The 13,843-nt window shown below is 39.0% G+C and overlaps 1 protein-coding gene across 5 annotated transcripts in view; it reads right to left on the bottom strand.

Moving 5' to 3' along the window:
• Positions 1-13,843, bottom strand: part of CLYBL (citramalyl-CoA lyase) — a 246,337-nt gene that overhangs the window by 134,517 nt on the left and 97,977 nt on the right. The window contains exon 1 of one of the 5 annotated variants that reach the window (XM_008684999.2): positions 6,408-6,533. The exons of the other annotated variants lie outside the window; for them this stretch is intronic. Coding sequence (XP_008683221.2) covers positions 6,408-6,421 — 14 coding nt within the window. The 5' untranslated portion in view covers positions 6,422-6,533. Of the gene's footprint in view, positions 1-6,407; positions 6,534-13,843 lie in introns of those variants that run through there. 5 annotated transcript variants of the gene reach the window in all.

Here is a 13,843-nt window from a genome sequence, read left to right as displayed (position 1 = left end):
CTTCCCTTTAAAATTGTAAGGCAACATCTGGTGAAAGATTTGGGGTTACATTCCGCTCAATAATAATCACAGGGAAGAAAAGTCGAAAGCTCACCAAAAACGGAAAGGGAGAGGGAACTTGTAAGGCCTTTCTCTCCCTTTCATGTGGACAGACATTCTAGGTAAAGCTTCCTCGGCATTGTGGATTAAATTCCAGTTCTAGCATCAAGCAGGACACACGGATTCTAGTCGTTCATAACAAATGGGGAAATGCACATAGCTATTTTATAGAAGTGTCCAAAGGAGCAGGAGCAGTTTCTTTTGAGGGAAGGAACCATATTTTCCAAATTAGTCCAACTCACAGTTGATGGGCTGATACCCATTCATCTACATCTATAACGAACTAGTGCTCCTGATGACTAATAACGATTTCAGGAAGTAGTTAAACACCACTATGTTGTACACTGGTAATACAGAAGATAAAAAGCAAGGGGAATAGGCAAATGAGGAGAGGGAGGAAGTTAAGGCAGTAATTTGGACAATACAGTGGAAAGAGTTTCAATCACAACAGGGGTTCAGTTCAGCCTGAGCAGCCCTCCATCTCTATATGGACAAGTCTGATCATTTCTCTGCTAGAATCAGCTCCCCAGTAATTAAAATTTCTTAAAGATTTCTCTTCTCTGACCATTCCTATTGCATATTACACATTATTGGGATTACAAAATCTTAAAAAATTAACCCAAAGCTCTGATCACAATGATAAGGCAGAACAGAGGTAATATTCGAGCGGGGAAAATAGAGATAAAGAACTGATTTTAAGAGCCACGATCTTAGGGAGTTGTAATTTTAGGAAGCACCCTTTTTGCTGACCCTGGCACCATACCAGGTATACAACAGATGCTAATTAAATATATAAATGAGTAAATAAATGAGTGCAAAAACCAAGTATCTTAAATTAGCTTTATATGAATTTCCCTTCCTTAATTTTATGACAATGATAACAATTATCTTTAGAGAATTGGAAGAGCAAGTGGAATTACACTACCTACCTACTAACTAATGTGCATATGTTAATCATTCAAATAGAAAACAGTGATACATAGTCGGGAAATTTCTTTTTTTCCTTTTTTTAAAAAAGATTTTAAGTAATCTCTACACCCAACGTGGGGCTTGAACCCACAACCCTGAGATCATGAGTCCCACAACTCCACTGAGCGCCCACAGTCAAGAGATTTCTAAGGAAGCTGATGTATTTTTAAATATCTTTGGGTGAAGTATAAAGTTGTCCTGTTGATAGGCAGGGTGAAGGTAATGAAAACCTCTTTTATTACAGCACTATATTTTCATATTTAACTCTATTTTTAAGATCTGAGGATATTTGTAGCACTTAAAGTTTATGGGTATGTTCCCAGTGATCATGAAACAGCCACAGGTTTTATTTAAAACTCACTTAAAATAGCAAAATTACAAAACAGTGACTCATTATCATAATCCTCCTGTGGATTATAGCTTAAGATACACAGGAAACCTATTTCTCTCTGAAAAGAGAAAAAAGAAGGTAACACCTTTCAAATGCTGCCACATAATGCTGAAATCCTGAAAACAATGTGGTCTGGAAGATGTAGGAGTCTTTACATGTTACATACAGAAGAAAGAAAGAAAAGAAACAACTATATGCCCTCAACAAAAATGAAGCCCCAACAGACTATGCTGCTGAAATCCACAGCCTCTGGTACTATTTGTGCAAGTGTACCTATACTTCTCATGCTTCAAAATATGACATCCTGGTAGCCTCCAACAGAGGAGCAAGCAAGTGACAGTTCTCACTAAAAAACGGTAGTACTGGTTCCTGAAAAGCTAACGCGATGTGAAACCATGGTGCTGGGGAGTTTGTTACTCAGGGTACTTCTTAGCTAGAAAACAAAGAAGTTAGAAGTGCCAGCCTGGGCCTTTTTTCCCCCCCTCAGGAGATTTCTTGGTTCCCTTCTCCCCGTGCCCCTTCTGTCACCCGCCACTGTCCACATGACCCCACACTCTGTGCATTAGACGTGTGCATCAGCACTCTCCTGCTAGCACTCCTCCACCCCACCACCTCTATCTTCTCACTTCTGAAACCTCGTAGGGCTTTCTCCATCACCCATCACAGCCTAATCAACAGCAAATGTTTCTGGTCTTTTGGTGCAATCAGCAGTTAAGTTTTATTTCAATGCTTTGAGGCAGTCTCCTTTTTTAAAAAAAAAAAAACAAGCCAGACAGTCATGCATTCTGCTGCTAGACTTTTTTAAGAAATTATAAATTAGGGGCCCCTGGGTGGCTCAGCCGGTTAAGCATCTGCCTTCGGCTCGGGTCTGATTTTCTTTCTTTAAATAAAAGTCAACTTTTAAGGCAGGCTTTGCTAACCCTATGTTGACTATACTAATCCATTTAACTCTTTCATCCTCATTTATTTTTCTTTATATGGTGCAAGCTACCAATATCCGGCCTATATTAACAAAGTACAACAAAGCCATGACCCTCCTCCCTGAACCCCTCCCAGAGAAGCCCACTCTGGGGTTTCTGGGTGCTCACCTCTTGGGCTGGTTGCATGCTGCATCTCTCCTAGTTATGGTTTCTGTGGTCTTCCCCACTCAGATTCCAGGCTGTGGTCTCTGCACCTTCGCTTCCCTACAGAACATCTCAGTAGCAGCTCTGCTGCTCCCTGGGCTCTGGGACCCATGTGTGGGCAGCCCCCCTACAAGCCACTGCTCAGAGGCCACCCAGTCCCACCCTATCTCCACATGGGTAGAGAACTGCCTTGCCCCTCCTCTTCAACCTAGTATGGCCTGTCCTGAGGAAAGACAGAGGGCAAGTGCTGCAAGTGACAATCCCTGATCCTCACTAACAAAGAGACCAGTGATGTAGCCAACTGCTCTCTGCCCAAACTTGGCTGCTGGGCTGCCCCCGTAGGGCCCATTTGCCCACAGGCCTGCCACACTGTCCATGCCCTTGCAGGCGCAGTGCACACCAGTTCTATAACATACGTTAGTTGAATTTCAAGAGGTGGACCCAGATACTGGATGGAATACATTAAAGAAGCAATGTGACACCTTCATTGCCCAACGAAGAGGACAGTTGCCTGAGCGCCTACTGGTGACACCCACAGCTATGGTGACAAGCCCCTGGAAAGATGGGGCCCAACAGCACTCCAGGCCCTGCCACCCTCCAGCCAGGAGCTGGTCTGGCAACAACACTAACAATAGTAACAAAGCACTGATTGGGGTGGGGGGCATTTAGGGGTCAGGAAAGTCAAATATGCAAAACACTCAAGTACAAGCTGGAAGTGGTCCATTTCTCCTTTTTCATAAACTTTTGTAAACAGAAGAAAATCACACTTTGCTAATTGACAGAGAAAGAAAAGAATTGTTCAATGACTCTGTAGTGTCTCGCCAATGGGCTGATGACCATTTGCACTTTTCTTTGGTTCCCTCTGGAGGGGTGGGAAGGGGAGGCAATGTATCTTCTGGTTTCTCTTTCCCATCCTTCCATTTATGCACATTTCCAAAGCTCATCAAACTCTGAGGATACTGAGCCCCAAACAGACCCATGTATCCAAAGGCACACATCTTACTGACCAGATGAAACTGTGTCTCAGAGACACATTTACAGCAAGCACCATCAACCACCACTTCCTGTGTCTTTTCCTCAAAGCATAATTGGTATTCAAGCAGATGGCTGAAAAGGGAGTCCAATCTAAAAGGCCACTAAAGATAGGTTTAGCAACTGATCTATAAGTGGAGGGCCTTTTGGCTAAGATCACATATACATTATCTTCATATAAATGGCTGGGTACATTTGCTGGTCACCAACAATGTATAAGGAATACTGCAGCACACAAAAACACACTCTCCCATTTAGGGTTCACGTTTTAAAAAGACAAGAAAAATCAGTACAGATCATTCTTTTCAGTGCTACTTATTTTCCAACTTATTATGAGCAAGAACATGTAATACAGTCCTTCAACCTGATCTACAAGAAGACAATGAGATGGTCCTTGCCATTATGCTTTTTCTAGTTCTAATAGCAAGGCCCTGTAGTATTTTTCCAGATCAAAATTATGCAGAAAGTTTTCAGCATTCCAAAGCAGAAGCAACAACTGTCTTAAATACCTCAAAAAATCTGCTATGTTTAAGTATTGAGAAGGACCAACTTATACTGAGTGGATTTTGAGGAATTCTCATCATAAAACACGTGAAAAGCAGTATAATGAGATCTGTAATATTAATCCTAAAATCCTTTGTAAATAAAGGCAAAAGGTATCATTTCCTATGATATCTATTCTAAGGTAAAAAAGACAATTTTCTTCAGCTAGCATTTATAATACGTTAGCTATCAGAGAGAGAACTAGGTCTATGTTTAAGCCCAGATCTCTTACTTACCTGTTTCAAAGGAAACAGCTCATTTGCTAGGTGGCCTACTTTGGTTACTTACTGGATCCTAGATCTGAGCATAAGGAGGTCTGGGGGAGGCTGAAATGTACTTATGTTCATTCCTTTTTTCCACTTTGTTTCAGAAGATGGGGTGTCCAGAGAATCACAGTCCTCCGACTTTATGAGAAGACCCTGTCTGCCCTCTGAGACCTTTATCCAAAAAAGAACCTACAACCCTGGAAGAAATGTGGTGGAAGTTCTGATTTTGTAGAGAAAGCAAAGGCTGTGACCTCCTTCTTCTCAGCAATCATCATGCTGATTTTGTGTAAAAAAGCAACACTTGGAGTATTTCCACCATAGGGTATACTAAAAATGTCTGCAATTATGTTTCATATAAGCAAATGAAATGGGTATTCCCCGAACCTAAAAACTCTTTGAGGATTTTTCCACAGCATGAGTTTCCTAATAGACACCTTCACACCCTTTTTGGTGGCACAGAGAAAAGTATGACCAGGTAACTTTCCTGGCCCTCAGCATGCTTGATGGGAATCAGAATGTAAACACTGGATGCTTTGTAGATACCTATTTCTTGGGAATAAGGGAGTGGGGGGAGGGCCAATCACAGAGGCATTGCTGTGGCCAAAGCCCCGCGGTGGCTCCTTCACCACAGTCAGAGAACTTAATTCTCATACCAAGCCCTCAGTTGGTGGCTCTTCCCTTTCAGGTAAGGAAAAGTAAGTAACAGCCTTTATCCTTTCCATGACACTACTCTGCCTCTAAGGCTCTCTCCAGTTTCAAATATGAAAAAATCTATCGGGGCACCGGGCTGGCTCAGTTGGGACAGCATGCGACTCTTGATCTCAGGGTTGTGAGTTTGAGCCCCACACTGGGCGTAGAGATTAAAGAAATAAACTTTAAAATATTTTTTTAAAAAGAAAGGAAAAGAAAAAAAAATCTATCAATCATGCAACTAAAGTTAGCAGTCCAAGAACTTTATCAGGCCTGAGTAATCTATTCACAGACATGCTTCACAGAGAACATGTTCACTCCCATAGTTAAAGCTGATTATCAAAAACTAACACACTTAGAGGTTTCCACAATTTATAATAATCATTGTAAATATAAGTTAAAAACCAATTATATTGACAATAACAATGCTGTTATAATTCTATGAGCCTGGCATAAAGTAGGAGTTTAATAATTAGTATTTAATGAATAAGTTCAGCTTTGGGTCTTTAATCTAGAAACACTACCAAAAGAGAATCTATGAGAAAATGAGTATCTTATTCATTTCAAACTAGTAATTTAAAAAGCCCTTATGATTGGCTATTAAATCTTTAGCAGGACAGTAATTATCATAAAATGTACTTTAAAATTAATTCTAAAATCTTGCCTTAACTTGTTGCCTTAACATAAACATATCTGATGTATAAGTTCATGAAAATAAACCCAACTACCTCACTTTCCATTGAAAAACAAATGTTCAACTGGAAGAGAAGGGATTCTATCTATCCATACCTAAAACTATCTTCTGAAGTCAGGACTATTAACCTGCTGCCTTCATGCGCATGTGCAGTGGCTGAATTAATGGAACAGAAAGCAGCAGCCCTAAGAGCCGATCCAGTGCATCCAGTGAGTAAACCACAAACAAAAAGGGATTTACACACCATCACAATGGCCCCTGGGAGCCGTTCCGGTCCATCAGAACCCAAATTCAACTTTTCAATGACACCTAAATATACAGACACCTAACAGACCTTGCATTTGCAATAAAGTAAACATGATACACCCTTTCAAAATCAGCTTATAAAATACAATAGGTATGTGACTGAGTTTTTTTAAACTAAGTGCTTGAAATATACCCTAACTTGCTTCTAGCTCAAAACAACCAAAAGAGTTAACATTCGACCCTAGGTTTCTACAGCGTAGTGCTAAAATGACCCTTCATATCTCTGATGGCCTCTTAACAAACAAAGTTGGTAAATAAAAGAAAACAAATGACAATAGAATCCAATTTCCTACCTGATCCTGACCATCCCGGGGCCAATCTGCAACTCCCCCACAGCAGCCTCAGTGAAAGCACACAGTGGTAGCACTCACTTGTCCCTTTCTTGCTTTTGTTTCCTTTGAGAGCCATCCCTGAAACTTACCCAAGCTGTGCGTTTCTGAGTTAAGAGGCAGATCCCGTACCTTTAAAAAAGTTAACCATGATAAATCAGCATCTTCCTTACTGTTGAGTCTTTTTCCTTCTTTTACACCAAGATTTCTTTCCACCAACTTGAGAGCAGAAACTTCCCTACGCTAAGGTCTCAGATAATGGTCATGTTTAAAGACCAGCCCTGCTTGTCAAAGATTAGAGAGCTGTCTGGAGCATACACTCCTCTTCACCATAGCCAAGTAGGCCCGATAAATGCTAATACTCAGCATGACGCATCAAGAACTTTAAGCCTCCGCAATGGCTAAGCAGAAAGTATCACAAATTTACTGAAATTATCTGTGGCACAAAAGAAAAGAGAAAGAATTAATCAAAGTCTCTCTCTTAATGCAATGCTTGATTGAACTACCCCAATCCCTTTTTAAATAGGATACTGGTGGCAAGTGACCCCGATGGCGTGCCCTAGTGAAATACACAAGGAACACTTGTTCCATTTTTTTCTTTTATGACCTCATTAAGGAGGATTTTGAAGATTGTTCCTGAATATGAGAACAAAGTGTCTTAAGACATCTCTAGCTTTTTATGTCTTTAGCCTTTTACTGCTGGGATGGCCTTTGGGTCTGTGTTTATAACTAGGTACACTCATGCTTACACTTACCTCCCCCCCAAAATAACAATCAAGCCAGGTAATCTGGGGGAAAATAGTCAAAGCTGCACACCTCTAAATGCAGAGATGTGGTACTCTCTCACACTGTAAAGTTTTGCCAAGACCAACTTGGGATCCACTCTCTTTTTTTCTTCCTCTCTGAGTTGTAGCTGCCATTAATTAGCTCTGGCGGCTGTTTCAAGGCTCTTATCGAGGGAGGGTGCAGACTGCCAAATCTGCTAGTGTGAAAATACTCCACCGCCAGGAACATTTTTCCTGTTTGTTGATTCCACGCTTCGATTTAATATGGAAGATTATATTTTACAATCAGAAACAAACAAACAGATTTATAACTGAAGACATGAAAGGCAAACAGGGAAAAAGCAAGCCAAGGGCTGAGCCTAAATGTAGTATTTTTATTGACTTCTTAGAAACCAAATAACCTGGCATATTAGTGTGTGCATTCTGCAACAGACATTCAGCCCCATTGTACTACTTAGAAGAGAATAAAAAGAAACCCTACTGTTTGAAACCCAGCGGAACATCCCCACAACAGGGCACAACTGTTCCCTCATGCATGAATGGGAAGGAGATGAAAGAAAAGATGGACTTCTGAGGTACAGCAAAAAACAAAGACAACAAAAGTGCTGATCATGAGGGAATGACACAACTCATTGCAGCAAAAAGGATGAGAGAAAGGAGCTTAGACAATGGTGAGGACAGCTAAGTGACACGTAGGAGAATTGAAAAATCTACAGAAGTGTCTTTTCTCTCCACCCTTGATGAAAAACAATTAAATGTTGGTACATCTGTCATAAAAAAAGATCATTGAAACCTGTTACCATCATTATGTGCGGTAAACTTAACTACCCAAACTGTAACTCTCCAATTCAATGTTGCCACCTCTGTTTCTTACCCTTGCTAAAAGAAGAAGTTTTAATTTCTGTGACACTTAATATCTGAATATGCAGTAACAAATCAGAAAGCCAGAGGGGTGCTTAAATGTGTATACACATGTATACAAAGGTTTAAAACGCTCTATGTAAAAAGACAGGCTTCAGGAAATTTGTATATAAACTCAGCTTTTGTTTAACAAAATATTTTCCTCTTGACTCAGATTATAAGTGTAGAGATATTTGCTCTAAATTTTGGATTAGCTTTCCAGTAGCAGCTCCAAACATTCTGGCTTTACGTTTCTTTGCTCTCAAATCCCACTGCCAAGAAGATATTGTTACACTTAATATGAATGAAGGAAGTTCATGATTTAATGGTACTTTTAGGTGAATGCGTCATTTATTACATGATGGGAATAATTACCTTTTGATGTTTTTGTTTTTCTTAAACAGAGGTACACCTGTCCACACTTCACTAATGTTGAGCCCTATTAATGAAGTGTTCAGTGAGAAAATCCCATCAACCAAATATATTAAAAAACCACCATATGAAATCCCCACTAGATGTTTATTGCTCCGGAAGTCCACCAGCCTGGGAAAGTCACACTGTTTTAAAGTGAGCTCCTGAATGTTATTCCTTGCTGGATAACGTACAGCCCCTCACAAAATCCAAAAAAGCAGTTACTGACTCTGTCAGAATGCCTGATTAATGGATAAACGCTGTAATTGATTAGCAGAGGAGTGTGAATTAAAATGGCATGGCATCAATAACCAGCTTCTAACAAAGGTGGCTGACATAAGAAGGAAAACAAGAGCCCACAGCTATATCTCACCAAAGGCACGCTTTTCTTAAAAGTGGAGAGAAGGGGAACTAAACAAGCCCAGTGTCCTATTCTCTGCAATTCTTCGGTCTCTCCTCTAGGTAAGCATGCTGTATGGAGCCACCGGCAAATGCTATGAGCACCCACTCCTCAGTCCACTTTCTCTCCACCTTCAGATATCAAGTAGTGGAAGGCACTTAAATGTTCCCATTGTTCCCGAACTTACAGAAAAAGCACATAAGAAGTCCTGTTCTTTCTTCATTTTGTTACTAGGAACTCTCTTTACTTACATCCTCATAGAAAAGTAAATTCTAAAAAAAAGGAAAGAAAAAGAAAAAAAAAATAAGTTCTGTTTGTTCTGGTGCCCCTGGAGAGATAGCTACTCACTGGAACATTGCTCCCATCTGCTTCTGGAGGTGAAAAACTCATTCATTCATTCATTCATTCATTCATTCATTCATTTAGCATCTGGTATGGACTAGTTACTCTTCTGGGCTGAGGAGTACAAAGATGAATAGCTTTATGGCAGGCTGAGTTGATGCAGACCCCACTCCTGCTTAAATTACACAGAAATATTGGATAATATTAAGCAAAAACAAAATTTTTTTTAAGGTTAAATGTATAGCAGAGATTGAAAGAAAAAGGAAAGGGAAATCTTCTGGAATTCCTGGAGCTGATGCTGTAGCCACAGAGGGATCAGTCCTGGAACAAGGACTAGGGGCTGGAATATCAACATCCACCTGGGACAAAAGACACGAATTTTGGCTTGTGCAAGGTGAGGGACTGCTTTAAAAGCTATCTAATCCATGAAAAGGGAACTAGAAGAACTCTGCCCACAAAAGAAATAGCAAAGTAGCCTGAGGTCTGGCTTGGGCACTGTGAAAATAAACAAAGCCTTTCGTATGAGTCATCAAAACCATGAACCTATGCAAAAAGCAAGTGTGGGCATTAAGTTTATACCACCTGGATGGGTTGGAAGTTACAAATAGAGAAATGAAAATTCATTTGATTTCAAGACCCTGAAACAACTGAGTCTTGGTTTGTAGACGAAAAATGCAAAGCACTGCTGCAAGAATGTATCCACAATCCAGGGCACTTGGACTCCTGGAGACAAAAACAACCCCCGCTGAAGATGAGCTTAAAATAGAGAATCCCAATCATGTGAAGAAGTAAGCCACCAGGTAGGACAGTGAACAAGTACAACACAAGGGTGAATAGGTACCTGGGAACTAGAAATAAGTGGAAACCTAAGAAGGAATCTGAAATATATGTTTTAAAGTTATTAAAGTGATCCAAGAAGGAACACGAACCATTAAAAAAAAGGGACAATGTTGAAAATAAAAATTAATTTGAAAGAGAATCAAATGGCATTTTAAAAGAAAAAATACAGTCATGAAATTAATAAGTAAAGCAGTAGATTAGATATGGCTGATAAGAGAACTAGTAAACTATAGGGTGTATGAAAGAAAACCATATAGAACATGGTGGAGACAGGTAGGTGACAGAAGTCATGAAGACAGATAAGAATTGAACAGTATTAAAAACAGGAGTGGCTTAAAAGTGCAAAAAAAAAGTCATGAAGATAGGAAACAAAAAGTGAAAAATGACATAATAAATGCTAAGAATAGAAAGAATGAGGATTCATGACAGACATTTTCAGAACTGAAAGAAATATTTAAGTTCTCAGATTGAAGAAGCAGTCATGAGCTAGATAAATAAGCACAAATCAACACCTAAACATATGGCAGTGAACCTATAGAACACCTAATTAAGAAAAAATAACAACAACAAAAACCAAACCAAACCAAACCAAAAAGCCAGAAAAGACTAAATACTCATGAAGAAAAACAATTTTGCTGCATAATATACTGTACCCAAGTAGCAAAATAAACCTCAACCCCAAAATAACGGAAAAATATTTTCCAAGTATTGAAGGAAAATAACCTCTTGTCTTGAATTCAACTAAGTTATCATTCAAGACAGGGGCAAAATAAACACATTTTTCAGACAAAGAAAGGGCGAAAGAAGTTACTACTCTCATACTTTTACTGAGCGAAGTGACCAAAGATATATTTCATAATACAAGAGGCTGAATCCAGAAGAAGGGAGTGGGATCCAAGAAACAATGATGAGTCAAGAGGTTACAAACAGGTAACTAAATCTATAAGAGCCTTTTCTATAAGAAGAAGAACAGCAGCAGCGATAATAATGTCATCTCATTTAGAACAAAGGACTAAAAAAACAAAACAGAACAAGTAAATAAGTAGTAGGCTCTGATAGCAAACTAGACAGAGGACATGAAAGACTAGGGGTGTATATCAGGGCTAAAATATTTTAGAACACTTTGTTCAGAAGGAAAATAGAGATTTATCAGTTAACTTTAGATTTTGTTAAATTAAATACACATATTAAAATTATAAAAGTAGGGATGCCTGGGTGGCTCAGTCAGTTAAGCATCTGCCTTCGGCGCAGGTCATGATCCCGGGATCCTGGGATCGAGTCCCGTGTCCGGCTCCTTGCTCAGCAGGGAGACTGCTTCTCCCTCTGCCTGCTGCTCCCCATGCTTGTACAAAAAAAGTTTAAAAATAAATAAATAAAAATAAAATTATAAAAGTAATCACCAAAAGAAAAAACTAAAATACATAATTTGCAAATCAAAATTCTGCTTTCTGCAAAAGCAGAAAGAATACAAAATACAATACAAAATTGTAGGAATAAATAAAGCTAAGTAAATCCAATTAAAAGCAGGAAATGAAGGAAAATATAGCAAATAGAATGGTACATTTAAAAAGTGAAAAAGAGGCGCCTGGCTGGCTCAGTCGGTGGAGCATGAGACTCTTGATCTCAGGGTTGTGAGTTTGAGCCTCACGGTGGGTGTAAGATTACTTAAAAATAAAATCTTAAAAAAAAAAAGTGGAAAAAAAAGGTAGTAAAAATAAATTTAATTCCATAAGTAAGCACAACAAATGTAAACACATTAAATTTCCCTGTTAAAAGACAGAAAATAAATGCAAAGAAAAAAACGAATCAGTTAAATACTGTTTAAAAGAGATACATCTAAAACATAAGACTGAAAGTTAAAAATATATATATATGGTGATAAAGGTAGTCAGGGGACACTGCCTGTTTTGGTCATGATGTGCTTGGCATAGACTAGGTTCTTGATAGACATTGCTGAATGAATGACTGAATCAATGAATGTTAATATCAAACAAGACAGAAATCAAGGCAAAAAACACCTTTAGGGATAAAAAAAAAAAGGATCATTAGATAATGATAACAAGATCTAGAAAGAAATAATATTCCTTATACTATAGACATATGAAATAAATGCAAAAATTACCAGAATTACAGAAGTAATTGACAAATTCAGAGGTTGAAACTGATGGGTCTAAAAGACAAAAATTTGGGGGTACCTGGGTGGCTCAGCCGACTGAGGATCCGATTCTTGATTTCGGCTCAGGTCATGATCTCAAGGTGGTTGAAACTGAGGCCCATGTGGGGCTCCACATTGGGTGTGGAGCCTGCTTAAGATTCTCTCTCTTCCTCTCCCTTTGCCCCTCCCCACCCATACGCTCTCTCTCTCTCTTGCGGGGCAGGGGAGACAAAGAAAGAAAAGAAAAAAGAAAAAGAAATTACAAATAATATTAGAAATTTAAAAAACAGGGGTGCCGGGGTCGCTTGGTCAGTTGAGCATCTGCCTTCAGCTCAGGTCATGTTCCCTGGGGTCTTGGGAATCAAGACCTGCATTGGGCTCCCTGCTCAGCTCAGGGGGGAGTCTGCTTCTCCCCCTGTGCCTCCCCTGCCCCCTCATGCTCATGCTCTCTCTCACTCCCAAATAAATAAAATCTTTTTTTGAAAAATGAAAAAATCCAAAACCTAAATCTACAGGTGCAGAAGAGACTAAGAGAATGCTAGAAACAACTCTGTGGCAGTAAGTCTAAAAACAGACAATGTGAACAATTTCCTAGATAAATATAAGCAACCAAAAGGGACTCAGTAAGAACCAGGAAACCTGAAGAAATCATGCTATTAAACATACTGAATTAATAGTCAAGATATACACCTACACGAGTTGTACAGATAATTTTAGCAAGTTTTAAGAAGCCTTTAAGAAATAGAATATTCATATTTTATACAAACTGTTTCACAGAAAAGAATGAGAGGGAAAGGTCCTCAACAATTCTTCACAATTTTTTGAAGAGAGTATAAAAACTAAAGAAGGTGAATACAAGAAAATCACAGGCCAGTCTCACTTAAAGCGTAAATGCAAAATTCCTGAATTTTAGCATATCAAATCAAGAAAATTGAAAAAAAATTTTCATACCAGTAATTTAACATTAGAAGATATATTAGTATAGTTCACTTCATTAACAAATTAGAGAAGTCTTTTGAACATCTCAAAAGATGTAAGAAAATCATTTATCAAATTCAAGAATGTAAAGAATTTTGTGCATCAAAAGATACTATAAACATAAAAAGGCAACCCGCACAATGGGAGAAAGTATTTGCAAATCATACATCTAATAAGGGATTAATTTCCAGAATATATACAGAACTCCTAAAATCCAACAACAAAAAACAACATAATTTTTTAAAAAACTAATAAATGTTCATACAGTTGGTTGGATATTAAACTAAAAGCAGAAACATGCCAGATAACATGCGTTTATCTCCACTTCCTTTCAAAAACCCACACTGAAGGGGAGGAGTATGAATCCACAGGACCAGACGCAATAGAAGAAGCTCTTTTTAAGAAATGTCAACAAACTGGGGTGCCTGGGTGGCTCAGTCAGTTAAGTGGTCAAGCCTCTGCCTTTGGCTCAGGCCATGATCCCCAGGGTCCTGGGATCAGTCCTGCTTTGGGCTCCCTGCTTAGCGGAAAGTCTGCTTCTCCCTCTATTGCTGTTGCTGCACGTGCGTGCACTCTTTCACTCTATGTT

This window comes from Ursus maritimus, unplaced genomic scaffold, assembly GCF_017311325.1.
Source record: "Ursus maritimus isolate PB19 unplaced genomic scaffold, ASM1731132v1 scaffold_10, whole genome shotgun sequence".
NCBI classification, from domain to species: Eukaryota; Metazoa; Chordata; class Mammalia; order Carnivora; family Ursidae; genus Ursus; species Ursus maritimus.
The sequence above is the reverse complement of the archived record's forward strand: the minus strand, read 5'-3'. Positions and strand labels throughout refer to the sequence as shown.